Raw genomic sequence first — 22,679 nt, forward strand, 5'->3', positions numbered from 1 at the left:
TCAAATCTGGAGTCCTCAAGTTTAACCATGAAATGTCTCAAATGGGATTCTTGTTTTTACACTTCTTTGGCGGTTAAATTACATATTTGTATAATCCAAGTCTATTTTTCTGCCTTTCCTCCCTTTAGTGAAAATTTTATGAAGATGTAAAGAAAAATGCCTGTTTTTCTTTCCATTTGCCCCTTTTATGTAACTGTTTGGCCCAGTGCAAGAATTATTACCATCTCTGACCATTCATACAGTACTTTCCTTCGTAAACATGGTTTTATCAGTCATTTTAAAGACGAAGTGGAGTATGAAAGAAATAACTTTGGATTCATCTTTTCAGCCTTACGCTCTCGCAACTATATCTTCTCTTGTGCCCTCTGTCTAAACTATTTCCTTCAGGTAAGGGCACAATCAAGACACACAGCAGAGGTTTCTTTTCTCATCACCAGAGACGCATTACCTTTGCAAACAATGCAGTGCTAGTGCTGCTGCTTCTGCCAGGTGTTTTACGGACACAAAAGGAAACACAACAAGCACAAGTTTTAAGAAGCAGTACAAGGTGGAAAAGGAAGTACCCCTATCACATCTACCCGGGCTTCCACTCCTCTTCACCTAAGTGTGCAGCTTTGCTTGGCTGATCCTAATCTCAACTGCCAGTGCCTCTATGAACACCTGCCTAAATCAAACAGGCTACAATTTTTACACTGGTTCTTATTTTTTACAAACATACTCTTACTTTAACAAATTTAACTCTTTTCTCAATTAAAAACATAAGAATATGACTGTTGAAGTTAGATTATAAAAACCATTGAAATAAAAAATAAATCTTCCATTCTACATTATGACAGATGCAGGAAAAGTTAGCCTGTGGTTTGCAACCTTCTCAGATAAATGACTTTTGTGGTCCCCTGACCTAAAACTGCTTTCCGTAACAGAAACACTCAGTGAAAACACTAAAAGTGAAAATGTCGAGGACACACTCAAAAGTTGACCTCAAAATGTCATCTTTTAACTTTAAATAGGAATGATAACAGAAGAGTTTAATGTAACTTTAAGGCTAATGAGGCAAATTTTACATGCTCTCAAAATTTGTTTCAAATAATCTCTCATGTCCCTTTCCAGTTCAATAAATCGACCATACCTGTATATGAGCAGCATCTGTTTCTTCATTAAAACCTAGAAATGTGACCTGAATAAAAAAGGAATAAAGGTCCATTAAAATTTTTAAGTCTTGTCTCAATTAGATTGTTGACAGAGCTGAGAAACAGAAAGCAAAGCACACAATGCATTAAAATGCTACTGCAAGATGATTAATTTTTTCAAAGATGATCACAAAGGTTTTTCACCAAAAGTCTGGCTCCAATTGGGGTTCCCAAACCTCTCCCACACCCACTCATTAGCAAATTCAATCCTCACCCTCAAACTTAAAGCACATGTCTCTTCTCTCCACAGCCTCTGTGGCCACTTCTCCCCGACATGACCCCAGTCCTCTCCTACCTGCCTCAGGAATCATCCTGTCATTTCCCTGTCAAAACCTTTCCAAGCTGCTCAATGCAGAGTCCTAATGGAGGTCCCAAGGCTCCGGCTTAGCTGGTGGCTTCAACTTTCCCTCACCTTCATTCAAACACATGGGCCCCCTCGCTGGGTCCAAGACACGCCTGATTGTTCCTGCCTAAGGGCTTCAGAGTGGAGCCTTCAACCCAGACCCCTATTCCTTGGATGTTTACCTGTCTAGCTGCTTCTTGTTCTTCTAGTTCCAACCTAAATGTCATCTCCACAGAGAGGCTTTCCCTGGGAACCTCCCAAGGTACCTCCTGACTGACTCTCTGTGATATCACATTTATTTCCTTCAATACCTTTACATGGAGATTTCTCTACAAAAGTTTATAGAAATTAAATTTTTAAAGACAATCTAATGGTCTGAAGAAATGTCACATTATTAAGCAAAAAGGACAAATTATAGAAAAATGATATAGACTATATTACACAATTTCAACCTTATTTTTAAAAATATACACCAGGAAAATAATTCTGGAAGTTAATATACCAAATTATAAGGAGGGATTAACTTTTAATGATGGAATTATAAGTGATCTTATTTTTCTCTACTTCTCCCCCCTATGGTTTTTTCTTTCCTCACTTACAGGATTAATGACATTTTTTTTTAATACTTTCAGTATTTCTTATTTTTCTATATGGAATATGTACAGTTTTGTAACCTGAATAACATTACTTTAAAAATTTATATTTCCTTGTCTTTGACATCATAAGAAGAAATTTTGACTGCTTGAAGCTAGACTAGTAACTGTCCACCAAGTAAGTTCTATGACTAAAAATATGAAATAAGTGGCAACAATATAGATAATCAATTCTCAAGAATTAATGGAAAACAGCATAGTTAAAATACAAAGCAACACTCAATATACTTCTGACATCTTTCTGATGACTCAAAAGCAAGTCAGAATCTTAAGATTGTTGCAGAATCTTTATTCTCATTAATTATGAGTACTGCCTTCACAGAAATGTTACAGTTAACTTCCAGGTGTCCAGGTAAAGTCATTAACCTGTAGGAACCTGTCTCCTTACATATAAATCTTAAGGCAACACAACTCCTCTCCTACGGTTGTGAGGGTTAATAAGAGAATGTGGAGGAAAGTGCCCAGCATATCACAGGCCCTCAACAACAAAGAGACACTCAAATAACAAGCTTCCTTTCTTCAACAAAGATACTTGGCAAATATATATGCCCTAACATGAGACAGAAATTCCTTCTATTCTTTTAAGCTTCCTTTTACTGAATACAAGAGAGAAAATGAGCTGGCATGGAGGTCTGAAGGTGCCAGCAGAGTGCTGCATTTCGCAGTGCTTAAGGAATGTGGGCTCAGAGGGTCACTGAGTAAACCACTGGAGAGAGGCGGCTGGGACCCCGGTTGAGGGCAGAGGACACAGAAGACCTGTCATGCCTGGCAACAGCTGAGGAGATCAGGAGAGTCTTGGCTCGACTAAAATAAAACAATAAGGGATAACAAACAGGAAAACAGCCAAGAGCCAGAGAACCGAGCTCACACAAAAAGAAGAGGCTCGGGTCAGAAGCCACTGCAGGCCTGAAAGCTGTGCTCACCATCCTGTGCAGCTACTTCAAACAGTTTCTCAAGGAATATGAAAGAAAACCATACCCAAAATAATAACCAATATTTTTATTAGAACCCTGATTTCAAAAAAGAATCTTTAATCAACATATTTATCAGTTTTGAGCTTCAATGACCCCAATATCCTGTCACTCTTCTTTGGTAAATAAATGTATAGATGGACTATGGTTATATATTGTAGAAAAAAACTTTACCCCTTTTAATAGTAATAAATTCAAACAAAGATTGGAAACATCGATGCAACAGAGAAAAAGGTAAGCAAGTAGTATATCATATCCTTAAGTGGCAAATATCTTACTTCAAAATAAATATATCACTATTTCATTTTTGAATCAAAGCACTGAAATTAAACAACCAATAAATGAGTATTAGAAATAAGTATATATTTTGTTTCAGAGTAGAAAATTTCAGAATGTAAGTCCCAATTACTGAACATAGTAGAAATCATCTAATACACAGCTGTGTGTCTGATGAGTGGTCAGTAATGTCTGTGCACTGAATTAAATGTGTGCATTATAATACACTAAGATGACTATGCTGTGTGTGCGTGCTAAATTGCTTCAGGTGTGTGGGATTCTTTGCGATCCCATGGACTGTAGCCTGCCAGGCTCCTCTGTCTAGGATTTTCCAGGCAAGAATACTGGAGTGGGTTGCCAAGCCCTCCTCCAGAGATCTTCCTGACCCAGGGATAGAACTCGCATCTCTTACGTCTCTTGAACTGGCAGGCAGGTTCTTTTAGCAGGTACTTAAAACAGGTACTTCTCACACATGAATTAACGTGCAAAGATTTTAGGCATTTAAAAACAGACCACGTAGTTCTACAAAGATACATGAAAATACACTGTGCTGTATTAGAAAAGGGTATAGAGAGTAATCCGTCAAACCTCAGTCAAATTGGCATGTTCATCCTGCTTCAAACAGTCCTCGGCTGATACACTGCATAGTTCCTTCTCGCTCTGCAATAAAGACTTCACAGACTGGAACACATCTTCATTGAAGCTCTGAAAACAAAAGATACTCTTACTTTACTTAATTCTAAGACAATGTAAAAGAACCTGGTGATGGATTAAATGGAGAGTCCGTAACTTTCCAAAGAATATTCAGTGGGCACCTTTTGATGTAACAGAACTCAACTCAACTGAGAGAAAGAAAGAACAAAAGGCTGAAGCAGAACTCCACATGCTCAACACACAACAGCCCCAGGCTCTCAACCTAGAGAGTCGTGAGGCCCTCAGCCAGGCCCTCTCCCTTCCACCCTGCACTGACACCTAGCAGATCGCACACCTGATTTCCAAGTCACTGGCAGAACAGAAGAAACAATTCACAAGATGATGATGGGGGGGCTTACAGTAAGGTATGCTAACAATGTGATTAATTTCATAGCGAAGTTGGGGATGGAAAAATCAAAGAGGTAAGAACCCAAAATAAGGCTTTTCAGGGTTCTTAAAGCAGCAGTATGATGAAAGAGGGAAGGCATTCCAGATTTGAAAGAAAAGGATGTCATAAGTGCAAAGAAACAGAGGAGGAGGAAAATTTCATAAATGAATATTATAGTTGGATATAAAGAGAACATTAATTTCTCTCTACCTTATTCCCCTTCTGATTTGTTGATCTGCTATTTTGGCAAAAATGTCCTTATTCCCTAATGTTCCCCTGTAGAAATCCTACGTATTCCAAGACCTGTGAAGATTTCCCATCCCTTAGTCGTAATAAAGCTCTCCCAAACTTCCTACTGTATTGTTTGCACATTAAGATCATTTAATCTATACCACAATGTATTATAATTACTGCTTTTGTATGTATGTCTTTCCTACCTGTTAATCCAAATTACTGAAGTAATTGTCCTTTACTCAATCTATTACCCCAGATTTCAGTACCTCACTCAATCTATTACCCCAGATTTCAGTACCTCACATACAATATGAACTCAAAGAGAAAAGATGCAAATATGAAATCAAAGCAATTAACAAAAAAAATATAATGTTAAATCTGAACTTTCAATATGAACTCAGGGCTCTTTAAACATATGTACTACATTTTTTCCATTGATAGATCATAGGATCAATGACCCTTAAAAGCAATGAGCAAATCCAGCACACAAATTCCTGGAATGGTATTTACCATTCACCAATTAAATACCATTCACCAATTAAAAGAACTAGAAGTTCTCTGAGTGAAGGAATTCCAGGTCTGAGGCGGAAACTTATGAAGTGCAGCTGAACATCTTACTGTGACACAATGGAAGAAAGTGTCTCAAAAGAACACAGAAGCTTGAAGAACATTTGAAGGAATTCCAATTGGCCAAATATGGGATAATCTAAGCATCAAAAGAATACAGATGGTAATGGAGTACGACAGCTGAGTTTTAAAAGAAACTACCAGTCCATTAAAAGAGACAGATAAAAGGGTAGGGGTTGGAGGACTGTGCTACCTTACCTTAGAAGGCTGGCTAACAAATATGAACAGAATGACAAAATTTAAAAATTCCATTTGTAACTCCCAATATAACTACTGATTCAGGAAAGGACTATCAATGTATCCTAATCTACCAGATTAAAAGCTACTGGGGAATAAGATAGTGTTTTGCCACATCACTCTATAGATTACTTATTAACAGTATTAATTACAAAGGGATTATGTGTCTTTATGCTGCAGATAACTGGTGGTTTATCAGAGTTAAGGTAGTTAAGGGTAACTAACTATCTGGTCAAGCCTGGCCTTAAAAAGATGCACCTTCTGATCTGAAACACTAGAATGACCATGACATGATCCGTGAGGTGTTCCTACTGAACCTAACCACAGGGAAAAACAAGTGAACTCAGAATATGAAGATGTTCTACAAGATAAGTGCTACAAACTCTTCCAAAGATTTGCCATCATGAGAAAAGAATTTAGACCAGAGATGGAGCCGACGGGGGTGGGGAGATCAAAAAGATACAATACCTAAATAGAGAATGTCAACCTTACTTGACTCCTAGATGAGAGGCAAGGGGAAAATCACAAGGATACTGAGACAACTGGGGAAATTTATGCATGGATTGCACGTTAAGACTGTGCTACTGAATTAATGATTTTCTGAAGGACAGTAATAATGCTGAGGTTCTTAAGAGAAGCATGCTGGCATAGGAAGACGAGAAGTAAAATAATGTCTGTAGCCTACTCTCATTTGGTTTCAAAAGGGAAGTGTGTATGTACATATATACACACGCAGATAGAATGGGTTTGGTAAAATGTTAACAGGGTGAATCTAAGTGAAGAGTGGATGTGGTGTTCATTGTACTGCTTTTCCCCCCAATATTTGAATATTCAAAATTTTAAATGATTCTTCTTTCACTAATGAGTGGAAATTTTCAGGCTAAATTATGAACATGAACTTAAAAAAGGAAAAAATATGAAATGTGCAATCTGAACATAAGCAATCAACATAAACTCCTGATAGTAAAAGAACAACAGTCACAGTTAGTACCCAGATCTTGATTTCTAAAATCAAAAGGTTCTGTGGAGAAAGAGCCCATTCCAGGTCTGAGGAAGGTAAAGCAGAAACAGGGTCAGTCTTATACTAGAAAGCAAGGAAGCAATTAAAGAATTATAAGCCTGAGACAAAAGGACTTTGGCATTGCCTGAAGGGGCTTATACGGACCAAGTCTGGGGCAATCTGAGCAACTTAAATAAATGAGTGAATAAATAAATAAATGATTGCAAATAAATAAAAGAAAGAAAACATAGTTATTTTAAAATCAATGCTTCCAGAGCAACACAAATAAATTTAAACTACTAGCATCCATGTAAGGTGACTATTCCACCAAATCATTCATCTGAAAATTGATAATCACCATTTTGCAACTTTCAGGAACTAGATGCAGGAAAGGACCATCAAGGGATGCCAAAAGTGTTAATGAAGGTTGAAAAAAAAAGATGCTTGCACACCACCAAGTATCATCCCATAGATTATTTGCTAACTAAAAAACAGACACTTTTAAAATGGACAACAGTTACTACCCTAATCAACTGATCGATTCTAGCAACACTAATCATTAGGAAAACCTGCAATTTTGTCTTCTCACTACCCTTTAGTATCCTGGCTAAAAATTTTTAACTTAAATCTAAGTTAAGCCTTTACACCTAACTTCTAGTTTATATGAAATATATAGAGAGGGGAGAAGAATAAGTTAAACAGCACTGTGAGAAAACCACCAGACAAATGCAGAATGTGGAACACTGTACAAGAAACTGGCCTGGCCCATTCAACCAGTCAGTCTTGAATTTAAAAACAGAGAAAAAGAAGAGAAGCTCTTTCAGAACCACTCCTCAAAAACATGAGTCATAACCATCAAATGCAATTAGCTCAAATGCAATAGGAGCCTACATTGAACCCAAAATGGAAGTGGGGTGGATGACGGCCTATAAAAAACATTTTCAGAGTAATAAAGGAAATCTGAGTATGGCTGGGTATTAGATATAAGGGATTATATTTAATTTTCTTGAATGTGATCATGTTTGGAGTGATGAAACATCAAGAATGTTAACTTTTACAAGGATTTACTGTATAGCACAGGGAACTATATTCAACATCTTGTGATAACCTATAATGGAAAAGAATCTGAAGCTCTACACCTCAAATTAACACAATATTGTAAATCAATTATAGTTTTAAAAAAATAAAGACCATTAATTTTCAAATGGTTCTGCCAAAAATTAAATACACACAGAAATAAAACAAAAATATTAAGTGCTGAATAGGGGTGGTTGGTATGTAGGTTAACATATGGGTGTACTATAGTTTCTCTATATGCTTGAAATTTTCATAATAAAATGTTAGAAAAAATTAATGAAATAGAAAGTGCAGTTCTTTCTGGTTCTCATAGTCCTTGATTCCCAATAAATATTCAAAGTATCTCTTTATCTTTAATGCAAAGTAAGGTGAAATCTAGAAAATCTGAGTATACATTTCCAATTTCCACATTAGCCAACAGGGAAGTTTTTCCAGCTTATACACACACACACACACACACACACAGACCTTTTGAAATAAAAAATGTCAGAAGTTGTACTGTGCATGCAGAACACACATACAAAGAGTATGTAAGATTTAGATTCATATACTTCTATCTAAAAGGGTTTTCAAATATTCAAGAGAATTCAAACCAGAATTTTATCATATGTCTAATATAAACAATGGGCTGCTGCTGCTGCTGCTGCTGCTGTGTCACTTCAGTCGTGTCCGATTCTGTGCGACCCCATAGACGGCAGCCCACCAAGCTCCGCCGTCCCTGGGATTCTCCAGGCAAGAACACTGGAGTGGGTTGCCATTTCCTTCTCCAATGCATGAAAGTGAGAAGTGAAAGTGAAGTCGCTCAGTCAAGTTCGACTCTTCACGACCCCATGGACTGCAGCCTACCAGGCTCCTCCGTCCATGGGATTTTCAGGCAAGAGTACTGGAGTGGGTTGCTAATAACAATATTAAATTAACAGTATGAAATTTTGGCTGTGGCTGAATACACTGGTGAATTCAAATTAAATAGGTAGGTAGTACAATGCTTGGAGTACATGGTCACTAACTCACTACTATATTTTCTGTATATGTGCATTTCTTAGTTCTAATATTAATTTAAAGCAATCAGTACAATTTAATTACTAATTTAAAGCTATGGATCCAATGGCTAATCTGAAAAAACTATACTATACCTATAGTTTACAAAAAGTAAAAACACAGAGAAAATAGTTTTTACTATGAAGTAAAGTTGCTCAGTCGTGTCCAACTCTTTGCAACCCCATGGACTATAGCCCAGCAGCCTCCTACATCCATGGGATTTTCCAGGCAAGAGTACTGGAGTGGGTTGCCATTTCCTTCTCCAGGGGATCTTCCTGACCCAGGGATAGAACCCAGGTTTCTTTTTTTCAAATTAAAAAGGGGACCTACTAAGTTTAAAAGTCCCTGAAAACACAAAGGGCATATTACTTAGAAATATAATTACTACAGAAACTAGCACAATATTATAAAGCAATTATCTTCCAATAAAAAATATAAAATAAATAAGTTTACTTTCTGTTTTCCAACTTTACAGGCACCTTTTTCGACAATCACTCTATTCCAGTTAGCAGTCAAACCCAAACATTTCTTAGATCTCTGAAGAAATGAATAGCTAAATGAAAAAGCAGGCCTAGCAGCTTTTAAGGACACTAACAATGAGAAGCTGGAAAGAAGATCTGCAGAGAAGACAAGAGCTACCATAAGAGAGGAGCAAGAAAAAGCTACAATGCAAGAAGTCAGAAACCATTTATCAAGCAAGGACTTGTCAACAGTGTCATATAATGTAAGAGATGAAGCTAAAAAAAGGTTTGACAAAGACTGCTAACCGTCCTCCAGTGTTCATTTTCCCTTTCATCAAGTGACACCCCCACAGTGTTAGTCAGGAAAAATGTCAAGAATGAAAGGGTAACAAAATCATCACGAGAGGAAAAGAGAGAGGGTTCTTCCTCAGACTAGAAACCCGGAAGCATTAGGAATCGCATTTCATTTGCTCGCTCTTTATTTTCCACCTGCTACCTAGCCTAGGGCCAGGCATACTAGCAGCACTCAAGTTTATATCTGCTAAGTGAATCAGTGAACAGTAATATTTTGAGGTAAAGCTAAAGCTATGTAAGAAAAGTCACACCTGATGCTTTTATTGTGAAGAAGAAGAAAGAAAACTACTGAGAAGGAATAGGGAGAGATTTTGATCTTTGGGAAATAAAGTTTATTGTCTCCATGACTTCATATCACTATTTTCATATATCCCAATCTCTGCATTTTATCATTATTGATTTCAATAATTAAAATGCATTTAAAAACAGTAATATCAATTCCTTCTTGGCCTTTTGGCTAAGATCAAGTGTAAAAACAGTAATATAACACAGCTGCTTAAAAAGACTCTGACTTCAGAAAAAGGATCAACATTTTTATTAAAACGATCACTAAAAGAAATTTAATATAGTGAACTTACTTTTCTGACAGATGCTCTAGTTTTCATGTGATTGTTTCTGAAAGACTGGAAGGTCGCCATGACTATTCTGCTGTTGTATGTAATCAATGAAGAGTTAATCCACTAAAGACCTAAAGAAAAAATAGTAAAAGAAACTAATTTATTGATCTGAGTAATTCAGGCAAGCATTTTGTCCTAAAATAACTTCTTCAAATTCAGTCACTTAAGAAAAATGAAAACATAAACAAAAATTCTCAGACATAAAAATGTACTCAACAGTCTAACATGAATATTTGAATATTCATGAAAACTATGAATACTGGCACCTTAATGAGATCAAACTATTACAAAATGTTATTTTTAGGTTCAAAATTATTATATATTCAAAATTACCCACATCTAGTCAGTCTTAGCCCTTTTTAATTACAAATAATATCTGAAAGCCTTAGTAAGAAATATTTCAAAAACTTTAACAAAACCTAAAACACAGAATATCACAGAAAGAACCTCAACGTTCTTGTCTCCTAAAAGTGACTCTATTCCTACAGCAACCATGAATGCTCTAGATATTCTTATTTCTTGGGGAGAAAGGTTTAATAATATACAAATGAAAATATGAAATCTGTACATATCAGATAAAATCAGATAAAAACAAATCCCTTCTACACGGCTCTTAAGAGCATACCAATGACAAGAATTCAAAAACATCCAATTCAAATGATTAATACCATAGTATTTAAAACACACACACACACCCTCCTTGGTAGAAAACGCTAGAGCTCTGTCACTTTTTATCAATGCTTTAATGAAACACCTTTGAGAGCTTAAATCAACTTGAGTATTAACCACTGAATACCCACATTTGACCACAGTAACTTGTCCCTTCGTTCACAATCTATGGGCACCAGATGCTATGGATACAGGTATAGAACGGGGCATATACAGCCCTTCTGGGTCAGAACCTTACAAGGAAAATGCTTTATTACTGTAAAGGGCAGGAGTGAGAACTGAATTCTAAATCCTTAATACTAAAAAAAAATCTGAATAGAGATTGAAGACATGCCTAATCAGTTTTAGTCAAATTGGTCTTCTCAAGAATTACCTAGTTGAAGTTTTCAAGACATTTGGTTGGTATTAATTTATACTATGAAGAGATTTATACACAAAACCAAACTTCAAACTAGTCCCCCACAGAACTGCAAAAAAAAAAGAAAAAAGAAAACCTAAATTATAGTGGAGCTCTAATTTTATATTCTTTTGCTACAAAGATAAAACTGAAGTATCAGCGCCTGCACACAAATGCACCTCACTTTAGGGATTCCTAGATTCTAATTTTTCCCAAAGAATTATATTATTTACTTCTTGGGGGGGCCACACATTTGGGGAGGCTATCAGCTCCCCAAATAGGGATCAAACCTGTGCCCTCTGCAGGAGTAGTGCAATCTTAACCACCGGACTGCCAGGGAAGTCCCAGAATTTAATTGTTTCAGACAAAGAATTTCTATTCTGAACTAAAATAAACTTCTATTCTGGTCTCTTTAACAATAAAATGTGATTAGTGACTGGAATTGAAGCAGAGTTGTCAGAAAGACAAGGAATGTCCAGATAGCACAAGATAAAGAGCGATACACTGGGATACAGAAAAGTAGCATTTGTATCCCCCTTGTGACGCTCACTAGCTCTGTTCCCTCTAGGCAAACTGCATTATCTCTGGATCTGTTTCCTCTATGTATATATCTGGGTGTATATGATATATGTTAACCTCGATGTATACTACCTTACTTACTGGACAAGTTTATTGTAAGAATCAAATAGAAATTTATAAGAGGCACTTCAAAAACTATAAACATAAGTAAAAGATTTACTTACAGACCAAAATGATTAAGAGGACCAAAATTCTCAAAACAAGGTATAAAGGTTTATGTAACCAAAGCAAAGAAATAATCTTTTTCTTTGTCCCAGTCCAAGACACTCTCCCTTCCACCCCTCCCCACCCCGAGTTCTCTACAGCTACCAAAAACCCTCAGAGACAAGTGGACTTGCCTCAAACTTCACATAAAGCATATAAAATTAAGAGGCCAACACAAGGATGCGACAACAGTGAAACTCTAGCTCAGCTCCTGAGTAAACTGGCACCACCTTTCTGGAGCGCAATTTTGTAATGCATGCCAAAACCCTGAAAACACCCCTACACTCTGACACAGCCACTCCACTTCTGGGAATTCATCAAAGGAAAGAATGCCCCTGGAGCAGCCAGGGTTCTCAGGAGGGCTTAAGACACACCAACAGCTGTGCTAAAAGACTTCCTTGCACGTACCGTTCAATCCTTAGGACCGGCAGAATCCAGTTCTACAGTGAGAAAAACAGAGGTGAGCAAAGTTAACCACTCACCAGGCCCCCACAGTTAGCAGCAGAGGGCTGAGACGCAAATCCAGATCTTCAAACTCTAGCCCCCAGGCGCTTATCCTCCTCTCTACAGTGTACAGAGGCCTGAAAAGCTGTTCATCGCACTTTGTAATAGCAATAAGGACCACCCCAGATGTCAGAAACAGAAAGACTGAATGCCCGAGAGTGCCTTCCCACCATGACATGATGTCGGCCATGGTACACAATGTGCAAGGACAAACAACCAGCATGCAAAGCATCTCTACTTTCTCTGACCCCTAATCTTCCCCAAGAGATGGAGTTGCTAAGAGATGGTAATTGCTAAAAGCAATTAACTTTGCAGCTGCAGAATAAAGGCAACACGAGCAAAGATTAAACTTGAACTCAATGGTGGCGTCACCAAACATGAAACTGACCCATTACCTCACCAGAAGGTGGAGTCTGCAACAGGCCAAGCCCCCAAGGCAAGAAGCAGTCACAAGGCCTTCGGGGAAGGCCAGGGCCTCTGATACAACATCCGTATCTGACACCGTGTACTACCCCAGCTCACTACCTGAAATATTCCTGAATGGCAGACCTAAACAGGACAACCTTTTCAAAGCTGAGAACTAAACAATCCAGTATGAACCTACAAAGAATCATTAAAACACACACACACACGAGATACACTGAAGAAAGGGAAAAAAAACAAACTCCGAACATACTCATGCCACCCAAAACTCACATTATCTATTTTTAGAATTTAAGAAACTAGTTTTAATCCCACGTTTACACTCTGCTTCACTCACTGAAGAAAAATACTTACTGAATCCTACTCCATTACTTCTGTGTTTCACTTAAAACATAAGCAAAATATTAACCTTGCAGAGAAAAGAAATCTATCAAAGAATATCTATGAAACAGTCCATAACAGTGAATCCAGCATGAGATGGTATGACTCATACTTCTGATAAAGCAAAGAAACAAAAATCTCTTTAGAAAAGACACAAAGGCAGATAGAGGGAGAAAGAGTAACAGAGTAGGGTTCCTCACTCTTTCATAATTACAGAAGATGTACTTTTAAACAGATTTTACAAAAGGTGCAAAAATACAGTATTTTTCCCTGGAACATCTTTATGTTAGGATAATAAACTTTTCCCTTAATGCTTTTTTGTTTTGTGTTCCATTCTGGGTGAATAAACAAGAGTCCTAAACAGGAAATCACTAAGGGTTTTTCTCTAAAGTCAAATATTAGAGTGAACCTGGATAATGTTTTACTGAACAGCTCAAAGAAAAGAAAGTACAGATGGACAAGGCAAACAACTGAAGAGTAAGCTGTGAGAGCTCAGGAAAGCCACAGGATATAAAACACCATGAAACAAATGAAATCTTCTGAGAAGCAGCAAAAAAGCAGAATAGATATTGCTGAAACGCAAACAACCAAGAAAGTCTTAAGAAATATCACAAAGGAAAAATAAATACCACAGAATGTAAAAGAAAACAAATGAAAACTAGAAAAACAATTATAAAGAGCATAGAAAACAGGTATCAGACACTTTGCATAAACTGTACCTATCCTTGATCCTACAATTTCACTTCTTAAAATTTATCCTATATACATACTTGCACAAAATTCACGAGGATATATGTGAAAGAATATTCACTAAGACAAAAAAGGATGAAAACTAAAAATAACCTAGAAGCCCAACAAGTCAAATAAATTATAATAAATTCATATGACTGTGTTGGAAAGAAAGCAATATATACTGACAATAGTCCAGCGTGTTCACAATATATTAAGGAAAAAAGAAAGCTACACAACAACGTAAATAGTGTGCTCTCGGTGATTTTTTTAAAAAATTATATACATACAAAACTGACACTGCATGTTTCCCTCTTTTTGAGTTCTGAAAACAAAAGTGTTTTATTGTATTTGTATTCAAGCACAGTAAGCATTCAAACATCTGCTGAAAAAAATAAAAAATTATTTTTAAAGTACAAAGTAGATCTTTAAATGTTGAAATGGATACCTCTACATTTAAGTAATTATTTCTGAAAATATAAGTCGCCAATAATTTCTAATTGTATAATATTTGGGAACATATTTATAATAAATACACCAAATACATATTTTGGCCAAATCCCAAATATCCAGTGTTAAAAATAAATATTCTATTGAATATAAATACAACTAAATAGGACAAAATATGTGAAACACTGGTTTCAGACACTACCAGACAAGAGACATAACAAGAGTTGATCTATGCAAGACTATCATCCAAGAGAAATACTTCCAGGTCACAACACAAAGAGACGCATGCCAAGCAGTCTGGCAGTCTCACCGAATTGAAGAAACGGGGGCCAGAGTTTGGGAAGGCCAAGTTGCTTAGAATTTGCAGGGCAGGTACTGGAGAAAGAGCTCAGAAAGAGTCAGAACTTTACAGACCTGCAAAGTGGGTTTCCTAGGGTCCTTGGTCTACTGCTGATATGTGCTGAGTAGCTGAGGGTGGGGAAATAATTTCCAGAGAGCAATAGGCCAAATAGTACCTTGAGCCACACAGGACTTTTGGAATAAGTCCCACCAACCAGAGTGGGAAAACTCTGTAACATACCAGGAAATGGATGGACTCCTCAGAAGGAAATTTGCCTCAGCTGAGGAACTAAGTCAGCACTAAAGTCTGTTCTGGACTTACCCTAACAAAGATAAAAGTCCAGCCTCAAAACACCCAACAGACTACAAATAATCTAGCTGTATACTCCAACTAACTCCAACACTTAAGAAATACAACAAAACTGAGCAAGTAACAGCATAAAATTTAATGGCTGGCACACAGTCCGAAATTATCAGATATACAGAGGAGAAAAATAAGACCCATAAGCAGGAGGATAAAAGTCACTAAGTGCAGATCCAGAAATGACCGAGATAATGGAATGCACAGAAAAGATATTAAAACTATATTACAAATGTGTTCCATACAGTCAAGAAGGGAGAGAAAACATGATTATGATAAGGAGAGAACAGAAGATGCAAGAGATTCAAATTGAACTTCTGGAGATAAAAATAAAGTACATCCTAGATGCAATTAACAGCAGCTTAGACACTGCAAGAGAGAAGCTCAGTTAATTTAAAGACATAGCAATAGAAACTACCCAAAATGCTGCACAGAGAAACTTAAAAACAAACAAATGACTCACTGTAAAAGATGAGTAACTGGAATCCCAAAAAGTGTGAGAACAAGGAGCAACATATGAAGACAAAATGGCTCAGAATGTCCCAAAGTTGAGGAAAACCATAAACTGACAGATGTAAGGAAGATTAATAAACCCTAAGGAAAACAAACATGAGAACGACTTCACCAATACATACTGCAACCAAATTTCTGCAAATGTGTGATAAAGAGAAACCTCTTGAAAGCAACCAGAGAGAAAACTACACATTACATACAGAGGAACAAAGGCAACAAATTTCTTATTAGAAACTATGCCAAACCATAAAACAATGGGGAAACATCTAAAGAGTGTCAACCCAGATACGCATTCCCAAATATCTTTCAAAAATTGAGAAAATAAATTTATGTGAACTAAAAAAAGCTATGAGAATTCATCACCAACCAACCAGCACTATAATAAGTGTTAAAAAAATTTTTTTTCTACAGGCGAAGAAAAACACTATCACATGCAAATTTGGATCTAAACTAAGCATAATATCTCAAAGGGTCAATATAAGGGTAATATAAAAAATATTTTCTGCTTTTTTAATTCCTTAAAAAATAACTTTAAACTGAAAATAACAATGAATTATGGGGTTTACAACATACATATAAGTAAGATGTGTAACAAAATTACACACAGTTAAGAACTAAAAAAAATACTGTTCTACACAAGAAGTGATATTGATAAGTTATCTTGTTAACCCCAGAGCAACCATCAAATACAAAGCAAAGTGGTGTGAAGAGGTGCTATCCTCTTTTTGCAGGTAAGGAACTCAAAGCTTCATCTTCACAGGATGGTTATAAGAATACAATTAATACATTTAAAAACAATACCTGATGTAGAAAGAACTGAAAAATGTTAGCTTCTTCCTTGGGTACAGTCCTGCAGTCTGATTTAAAATCTAAAAATATCACAGCTATCAGTTACTACTTTGTCTTTCAACACAATAATCATTCATGCAAAAAGAAGTGTGAATGTAATCTGATTATCTACTAAGGTATCTGCTTCTCTATAAATGTCCTGTATATGAACAACAAACACAACTTAAAAAAATACCCTAAAGTACTGAGGCTGTGCACTTAATGTGAATACACGTCCTAGAAGGTAGGGTAATAATGTTCTTAACCTTCTGCACAATCGCCACGTACAAGATTATTTTTAACAAAAAAGTATGCTCAAAATTTTAATTCAGGAACACATTTCTCCATGTCAGTGGCATCTGTGATTTCACAGCTCTAAGAATATATTGCTGAAAAGGCACTTAAGCAGCTCGTGCAAATAATAATAAGGTTCTACCCCAAACTGCCAGCAGCAGGAATGAGTGAACAGATCTCCTTTACAGATGGGCCCAGTGCTTGGCACATATGAAGCATTCTAAAATTCTGTGCAGAACCTATTAACCAACAGAATACATGAAGCATAAAAAAAAAGTGTGGGGATTTCCCTGGTGGTCCAGTAACTAAGACTCTGTGTTCCAAATGCAGGGGGGCCTGGGTTCGATCCCTACTCAGGGAACTAGATCCCACATACCACAACGACAGAGCCTGCAAGCTGCAACTAAGACCCAGGTGGAGCCAAATAAAAAAATAAATAGTTGTTTAAAAAAAAAAAAAGTGTGAAAGGTAATTTTAAGGTTTCAAGCTTGGGGAGCTGTAAGTGAAGCCAACTAGAGGGTAAGTGGAAGATAGCATTATTTTATGTCAAGATAATATCCAAAGAGCACCTAAAAAATACATTTAGCTGTGGTAGTCAGAGACAGAGACACTACTCTAGGAATTATCTGCATAGAGACAGCTTGAAAGCTGACCGACCCTAGAGACTCTGACAAGACAGAAGACAATCATGACAAACAGTCCCCGGGCAGGTAAACGAAGAACCACAAATCAGCGGCAGTCAAAGCAAGTGGGGTAGCAATTTAGGAGAATTTAGGTGTCACTGAGGAGAAGGCAATGGCACCCACTCCAGTACTCTTGTCTGGAAAATCCCATGGACGGAGGAGCCTGGTAGGCTGCAGTCCATGGGGTCGCAAAGAGTCGGACATGACTGAGCGACTTCCCTTTCACCTTTCACTTTCGTGCACTGGAGAAGGAAATGGCAACCCACTCCAGTGTTCTTGCCTGGAGAATCCCAGGGACGGGGGAGCCTGGTGGGCTGCCGTCTATGGGGTCGCACAGAGTCGGACACGACTGAAGCGACTTAGCAGCAGGAGCAGCAGCAGCAGGTATCACTGAAGTCAAGAAACAGTTTTAAGTATGCAGTGGTAAGTACTAGACTTAGCTAGGAATGAGTGTTTCTTCTTCAAATGCTGCAGGAGACACACCACAATACCCACACACAATACCCACAGCCCTCAGTCAGTCACACCACATCCCTTACACTCTGCCAGGCAGGCACTGCTGAATTGCTGATACACAGAATTTATATTTTTCACAACAGAAGTTGCTGTTTTATACCCATTTTTACATAAGAAAACTGAGACGCAAAACATTTACTTCAGCGGTCCTCCAACCTTTCTGGCACCAGGGTCCAGTCTTGCGGAAGACAATTTTTCCTCAGACTGGCAGGGCTGGGGAGGGGGGGGATGTTTTCGGGATGATTCGAGCACATTATATTTATTGTGCACTTTATTTCTATTATTATTACATCAGCTCCACCTCAGATCATTAGGCATTAGATCCTGGAGGTTGGGGACACCTGATTTATATACACATTTCTCCCTCATACACCTAGAACCTGTTCTGAAGGAGATCATTGGTGAGAGCAAGTTCAGAGGAGTACGAAGGGGAAAATTCTAACTGTAGGAGGTCAGAGTACACCGGAAATACCCACCTTTTCCTGCCTGTTCACACCCCCTTTACTAGAGAACTTGCAGTACCCAGCCTGAAAAAATACAAACTGTGGGACTTTTTTGGGACTTTTGTGTAGGGCACACCTACATCTTCTCCCCCATCTTTCCCCACCCTCAGCCAACAGGACTACAAGAAGGTACCTGACCAACTGGACCATCTATATCTCCAGAAATTCGGAATTAAGACATAGAGATATCTCAAGAGAACCACACTGCAAAATCAAAACATCTTGTGTCGGCACTAAAGCAAACCAAAGTCTCATGCAAACCAAAGGTATGGGGAAGCAGAAACCAAGAACTTGAAAGAAAGAGTCAGTCTGAAGAAGTCGAAACAGACATTACAGAGTAACAGAGACACAAGACCCATGCCATGGCTTCCCAGAGAAAAACTGGCTGGTTAACTGCCTGAAGATCTTCTGGTTTCCAGAACACTGAGCTGGACTTCAGACGCTTCTGTCTGACAAATGCCCTTTTTAAGTAAGTTAATTCAAATGGTTTCTGTTTCTTGCAGCCAAATAATTCTCAAGACATTACAAGAGGTCAAAGAAAAAACATTGGGTAAGCAGTTACTATATGCTTCACCGTAACTAAGGTTTTAAAAACTCTCCTGTCGGGGATGAAGAAAAAGAGGCTTTGTAATATCAATGGACAGATCTGCTGGACTCCCAAACACAAACTCTTTTCCTTCTACTTTTTTCTTTTACTCTGTATCTCATTTTCACTCAAGTAACATCTAATCTGTTCCAATCCTCAATGCCATTTATCTATTTTTTCCCATGAAACATTCTCTGATTAGTCCAAAAATGTTTTCTTTTCTCCTGTCCAGTCTCTAACCTATACATTTCAAATGCCTTTATGCTAGTATTTTATAATAAACTTTAATAATGAAGATGAGTGCCAGAATAAAGCCACTTGGAGCTGTCTGATTTGTTTCTAAATTGATGAAGTATTTTTCTTTCCTTACTTTACCACTTTATACACTAACCCTTAACTCAAGCCCAGGCCAGCTTAGATCTTTTCCTAACCTGCCCCATTCCTCATTTCCTCCAAATCATTGATTTTACTACTAAAATGCAGGCCAGAAAAAGAACAGTTTAGCTTACCTAAATAATCATCCTACCCAAAGTCACTTCATTTACAAGTATCTACATCCTAAACCTGAAAATATTGCCAAAGTGATAAAAACCAGCATAAAACTTTTTCTATCCCTGAAAATCAGCTTCCCAAGATGAAATGACAGAGAACTTCTTAAATCTATACAAGTCTCTTGCCCATTCTCAAAAAGACAAACAACAGCACAGCCTACTCATTACTGGAAATTTCCCTAAGAACAACCTAAAATGTATCATCTGATTTGGTTTGATTTACTTTTCCAGACAGTTAAGTTCCTGGAATGTTTCATTAAAAAAAAAGAAAAACAAATGTACTATCTTTCTTCCATCCTTGAAAGGCAAAGGAAGACTTCTTCAGCTTCTAGAGTTCTCCAAAGAGTTGTAAAGCTAGAGAATTTCTCCGGCAGGTCCCATCTCCTCAGTAACTGGGAAATATCATTGCTGCTACTGCTAAGTCACTTCAGTTGTGTCCGACTCTGTGCGACCCCATAGACGGCAGTCCACCAGGCTTCCCCGTCCCTGGGATTCTCCAGGCAGGAACACTGGAGTGGGTTGCCATTTCCTTCTCCAATGCACGAAAGTGAAAAGTCAAAGTAAAATCACTCAGTCGTGTCCGACTCTCAGCGACCTCATGGTCTGCAGCCCACCAGGCTCCTCCATCCATGGGATTTTCCAGGCAAGAGTCCTGGAGGTAAACCACTAGGCCCTTATTAACAGAGCAGCTATGTGGGTACAGATATTCATCACCAGGTACCAGTTCAATTTTGGGAATTTGTTCTGACTGCCCTCTACATTCTCAGATTTCTCATAAACTTCTGTTACAGCCAAGAGTGAAATTCACGGTCAACCTCTGGGTCAGTTCTGCCACAAGGGCCATAAAGAAGTATGCATAATCAGGGTACTACTTGAAAAATACAACTGTATATTTAAAGAGCTTCATTAAAATGGTACTACCTAAACTGACAGTGATTGTGCTGGGCACTGGGATGCCATTTCCTCTAAAACCATAAATAAGACAATAATAAGACATTAAAATAACTGCTGAGAACCCTAAATTTTCTGAGTACATTTCCTATTTCCAGACATACCAAAGTCAGTATCAATCAATATATCATCCCTAACAAGGTGGAAAACACCTAAGGAAAGCTTATGAGTTTTGCAAGGGACTGAGGAATTACAAAGCTGAAAAGCGAACCACAATGTTTAACGCCAGGCTGCAAAAAGGCCATTAGATATATGTCTCAGCAGTATTTCTCACCCTGAAATTTCCTTAGCATCTTAAGCTAAACCACCTCCAGTTTAACAGGGGTTTCAGTGGAAGGAAACCAGAAAGACTGTCCCCACGTCATACACTGTGGTTCAGCTTCTACTGCCATTGTTATTCTGCCAACGTTTTTAACACTTTGGTCACACCCACGTATTTTTTTTAATTAGGCAGTTTAAGTGCCTGGAATAAAAGAATAAGTCTACCCAGTCCATTCAGATGAGGGGTGGTGGCCTGCATTTGAACTGTTTAACAGCGCTGAAGTAAATCTGAGAGCAGATAAATCCAAGGAGCACCCCGAGGAGCTGCTTGACGCTTTCCGTTTCTGTCACAATATTTGGGCTGTGCCCGATTCCAGGGCTCAAAGGGATCTGACAGAGGATGGCTGTTGGTTCGGGGGACAAAATGCATCCTCCTATTCCTCCCGCAAAGGTTTCTGTGCGTGCAGCACGCACACCAACGAGGCAACACGCAGCAGCACGCACGGCGAGGGCCCGGCTCTGAAGACCACCTTAGGGGACGGAAACTAGGCCTGTCACCCAAAGAGCTGCCGCCCCGACGCCGCCCTCAGACCCCGGTAAGACCCTTCCGGAGCCCGAGGACGCTCGTCCCCGTCCCCTCAGGCCCAGGGCCTCAGGCTTCCTCTCCTCTCCCCGCCCCGCTCCTCCCTCCGCCGTGCGAAGGCGCAGCTCCGGGCAGCCCCTAAGTCAGAGCCGGGGCTGCGGGCCGCTCCCGGCCGCTCCATCCAGCGAGGCCCCACGCCCCGCCGCCGCCCCAGCCAACGGGCGCCGCTCACCTCAGCGGGCGGACCCGCGCCAAGGCTCACCTGGGGGGCCGCAGCCTCCGCAGCTCACAGGCATGACACCCGCCCGCAACGACCAGCGGCGCGAGCGGCCGAGGAGGCGGGCGCCCCCCTCCCGCAGCGGCCCCCAGCCCTCCCCCCCTCCCCGCCCCGCGGCCGGCCCGCCCGCCCCCGGCTTCCGCCACCGCAGCTCCAGCCCGCAACACCTCCGAGAGTCCTCACGCCTCCCACTGGCTATCGCGAGAGGACACCCCGCCTCTCGCGAGAAGAACTCCGCGACCAAGCCCGCGCAAAAAGTGGGTGGGCTTTTAAAGGGGAGAGAAGGAACAGGAAAAAGCCTTCCCACGTGCTCCGGGGCTGCCAGCCGGATGGCCGCGCGCGTCACGTGACCACGCCCAGCGGCATTCCCATTGGTCAGAGTCCGTTAGGCCTACGGGAGCTTTAAACTCGAGGCTGACCTACGAACCTTCTGCAGACGTCTTGCGCGCTTCCTGGTCCGTTACCTGGGGAACCGTTTAACCCTTTCCTCTGGCAAACTATCCAAATCTTGGCTTGCTCTGCGGTTCGGGTGTAAGGCCCTGCCTCCTTTCCTTCGTCCCCTAGGTTTTACCGCCGGAGGTCAGCTGGGCTCCTTCTTCGCCCCAGATTAGCTTGTGCTTGCTTCTGATTCCGGGGTCCCCTTCCCATAGCGGCAGCCCCTCGAGATCCGACGGCTCTAGAAGGGCTCATCCTCTGACACAGCTCCGCCCCTTCCCCCCAGCATTTCCCAGAGGACCACTCACAGCGCGCCAGGCCCACGCCCCATGCAGACCTGGACAATTGGTATCAAGGGATCTCCAGGCCCTAATGCTCACCTTTCCGTCGTGAGGCGATGTCAGAATCGGGAAGTAAAGCCTTGATCACGGAGAAACCAAGACAGAGATGAAAAGCTAGTATGTTTAGAATCAAGGTAGAATCGGAAGGGCTAGTCCAGTGAA

The 22,679-nt window shown here is 39.5% G+C and overlaps 1 protein-coding gene across 6 annotated transcripts in view; it reads right to left on the reverse strand.

Moving 5' to 3' along the window:
* AKAP11 (A-kinase anchoring protein 11) overlaps positions 1 to 22,405 on the reverse strand; it is a 52,152-nt gene extending 29,747 nt beyond the window's left edge. For 3 of the 6 annotated variants that reach the window (XM_006076503.4, XM_044926845.2, XM_006076502.4), the window contains exons 1-4: positions 21,727 to 21,879; positions 10,121 to 10,230; positions 4,022 to 4,138; positions 1,130 to 1,177 (exon numbers count right to left, since the gene is read on the reverse strand). In XM_006076503.4, coding sequence (XP_006076565.3) covers positions 1,130 to 1,177; positions 4,022 to 4,138; positions 10,121 to 10,180 — 225 coding nt within the window. In that variant the 5' untranslated portion in view covers positions 10,181 to 10,230; positions 21,727 to 21,879. Of the gene's footprint in view, positions 1 to 1,129; positions 1,178 to 4,021; positions 4,139 to 10,120; positions 10,231 to 21,696; positions 21,880 to 21,908; positions 22,011 to 22,168 lie in introns of those variants that run through there. The other 3 variants (XM_025263034.3, XM_044926843.2, XM_025263033.3) reach the window with 3 other exon arrangements.
* Between the last annotated feature and the right edge of the window lie 274 nt (positions 22,406 to 22,679).

The sequence above is a fragment of the Bubalus bubalis genome, chromosome 13 (genome assembly GCF_019923935.1).
Source record: "Bubalus bubalis isolate 160015118507 breed Murrah chromosome 13, NDDB_SH_1, whole genome shotgun sequence".
Taxonomy (NCBI): Eukaryota; Metazoa; Chordata; class Mammalia; order Artiodactyla; family Bovidae; genus Bubalus; species Bubalus bubalis.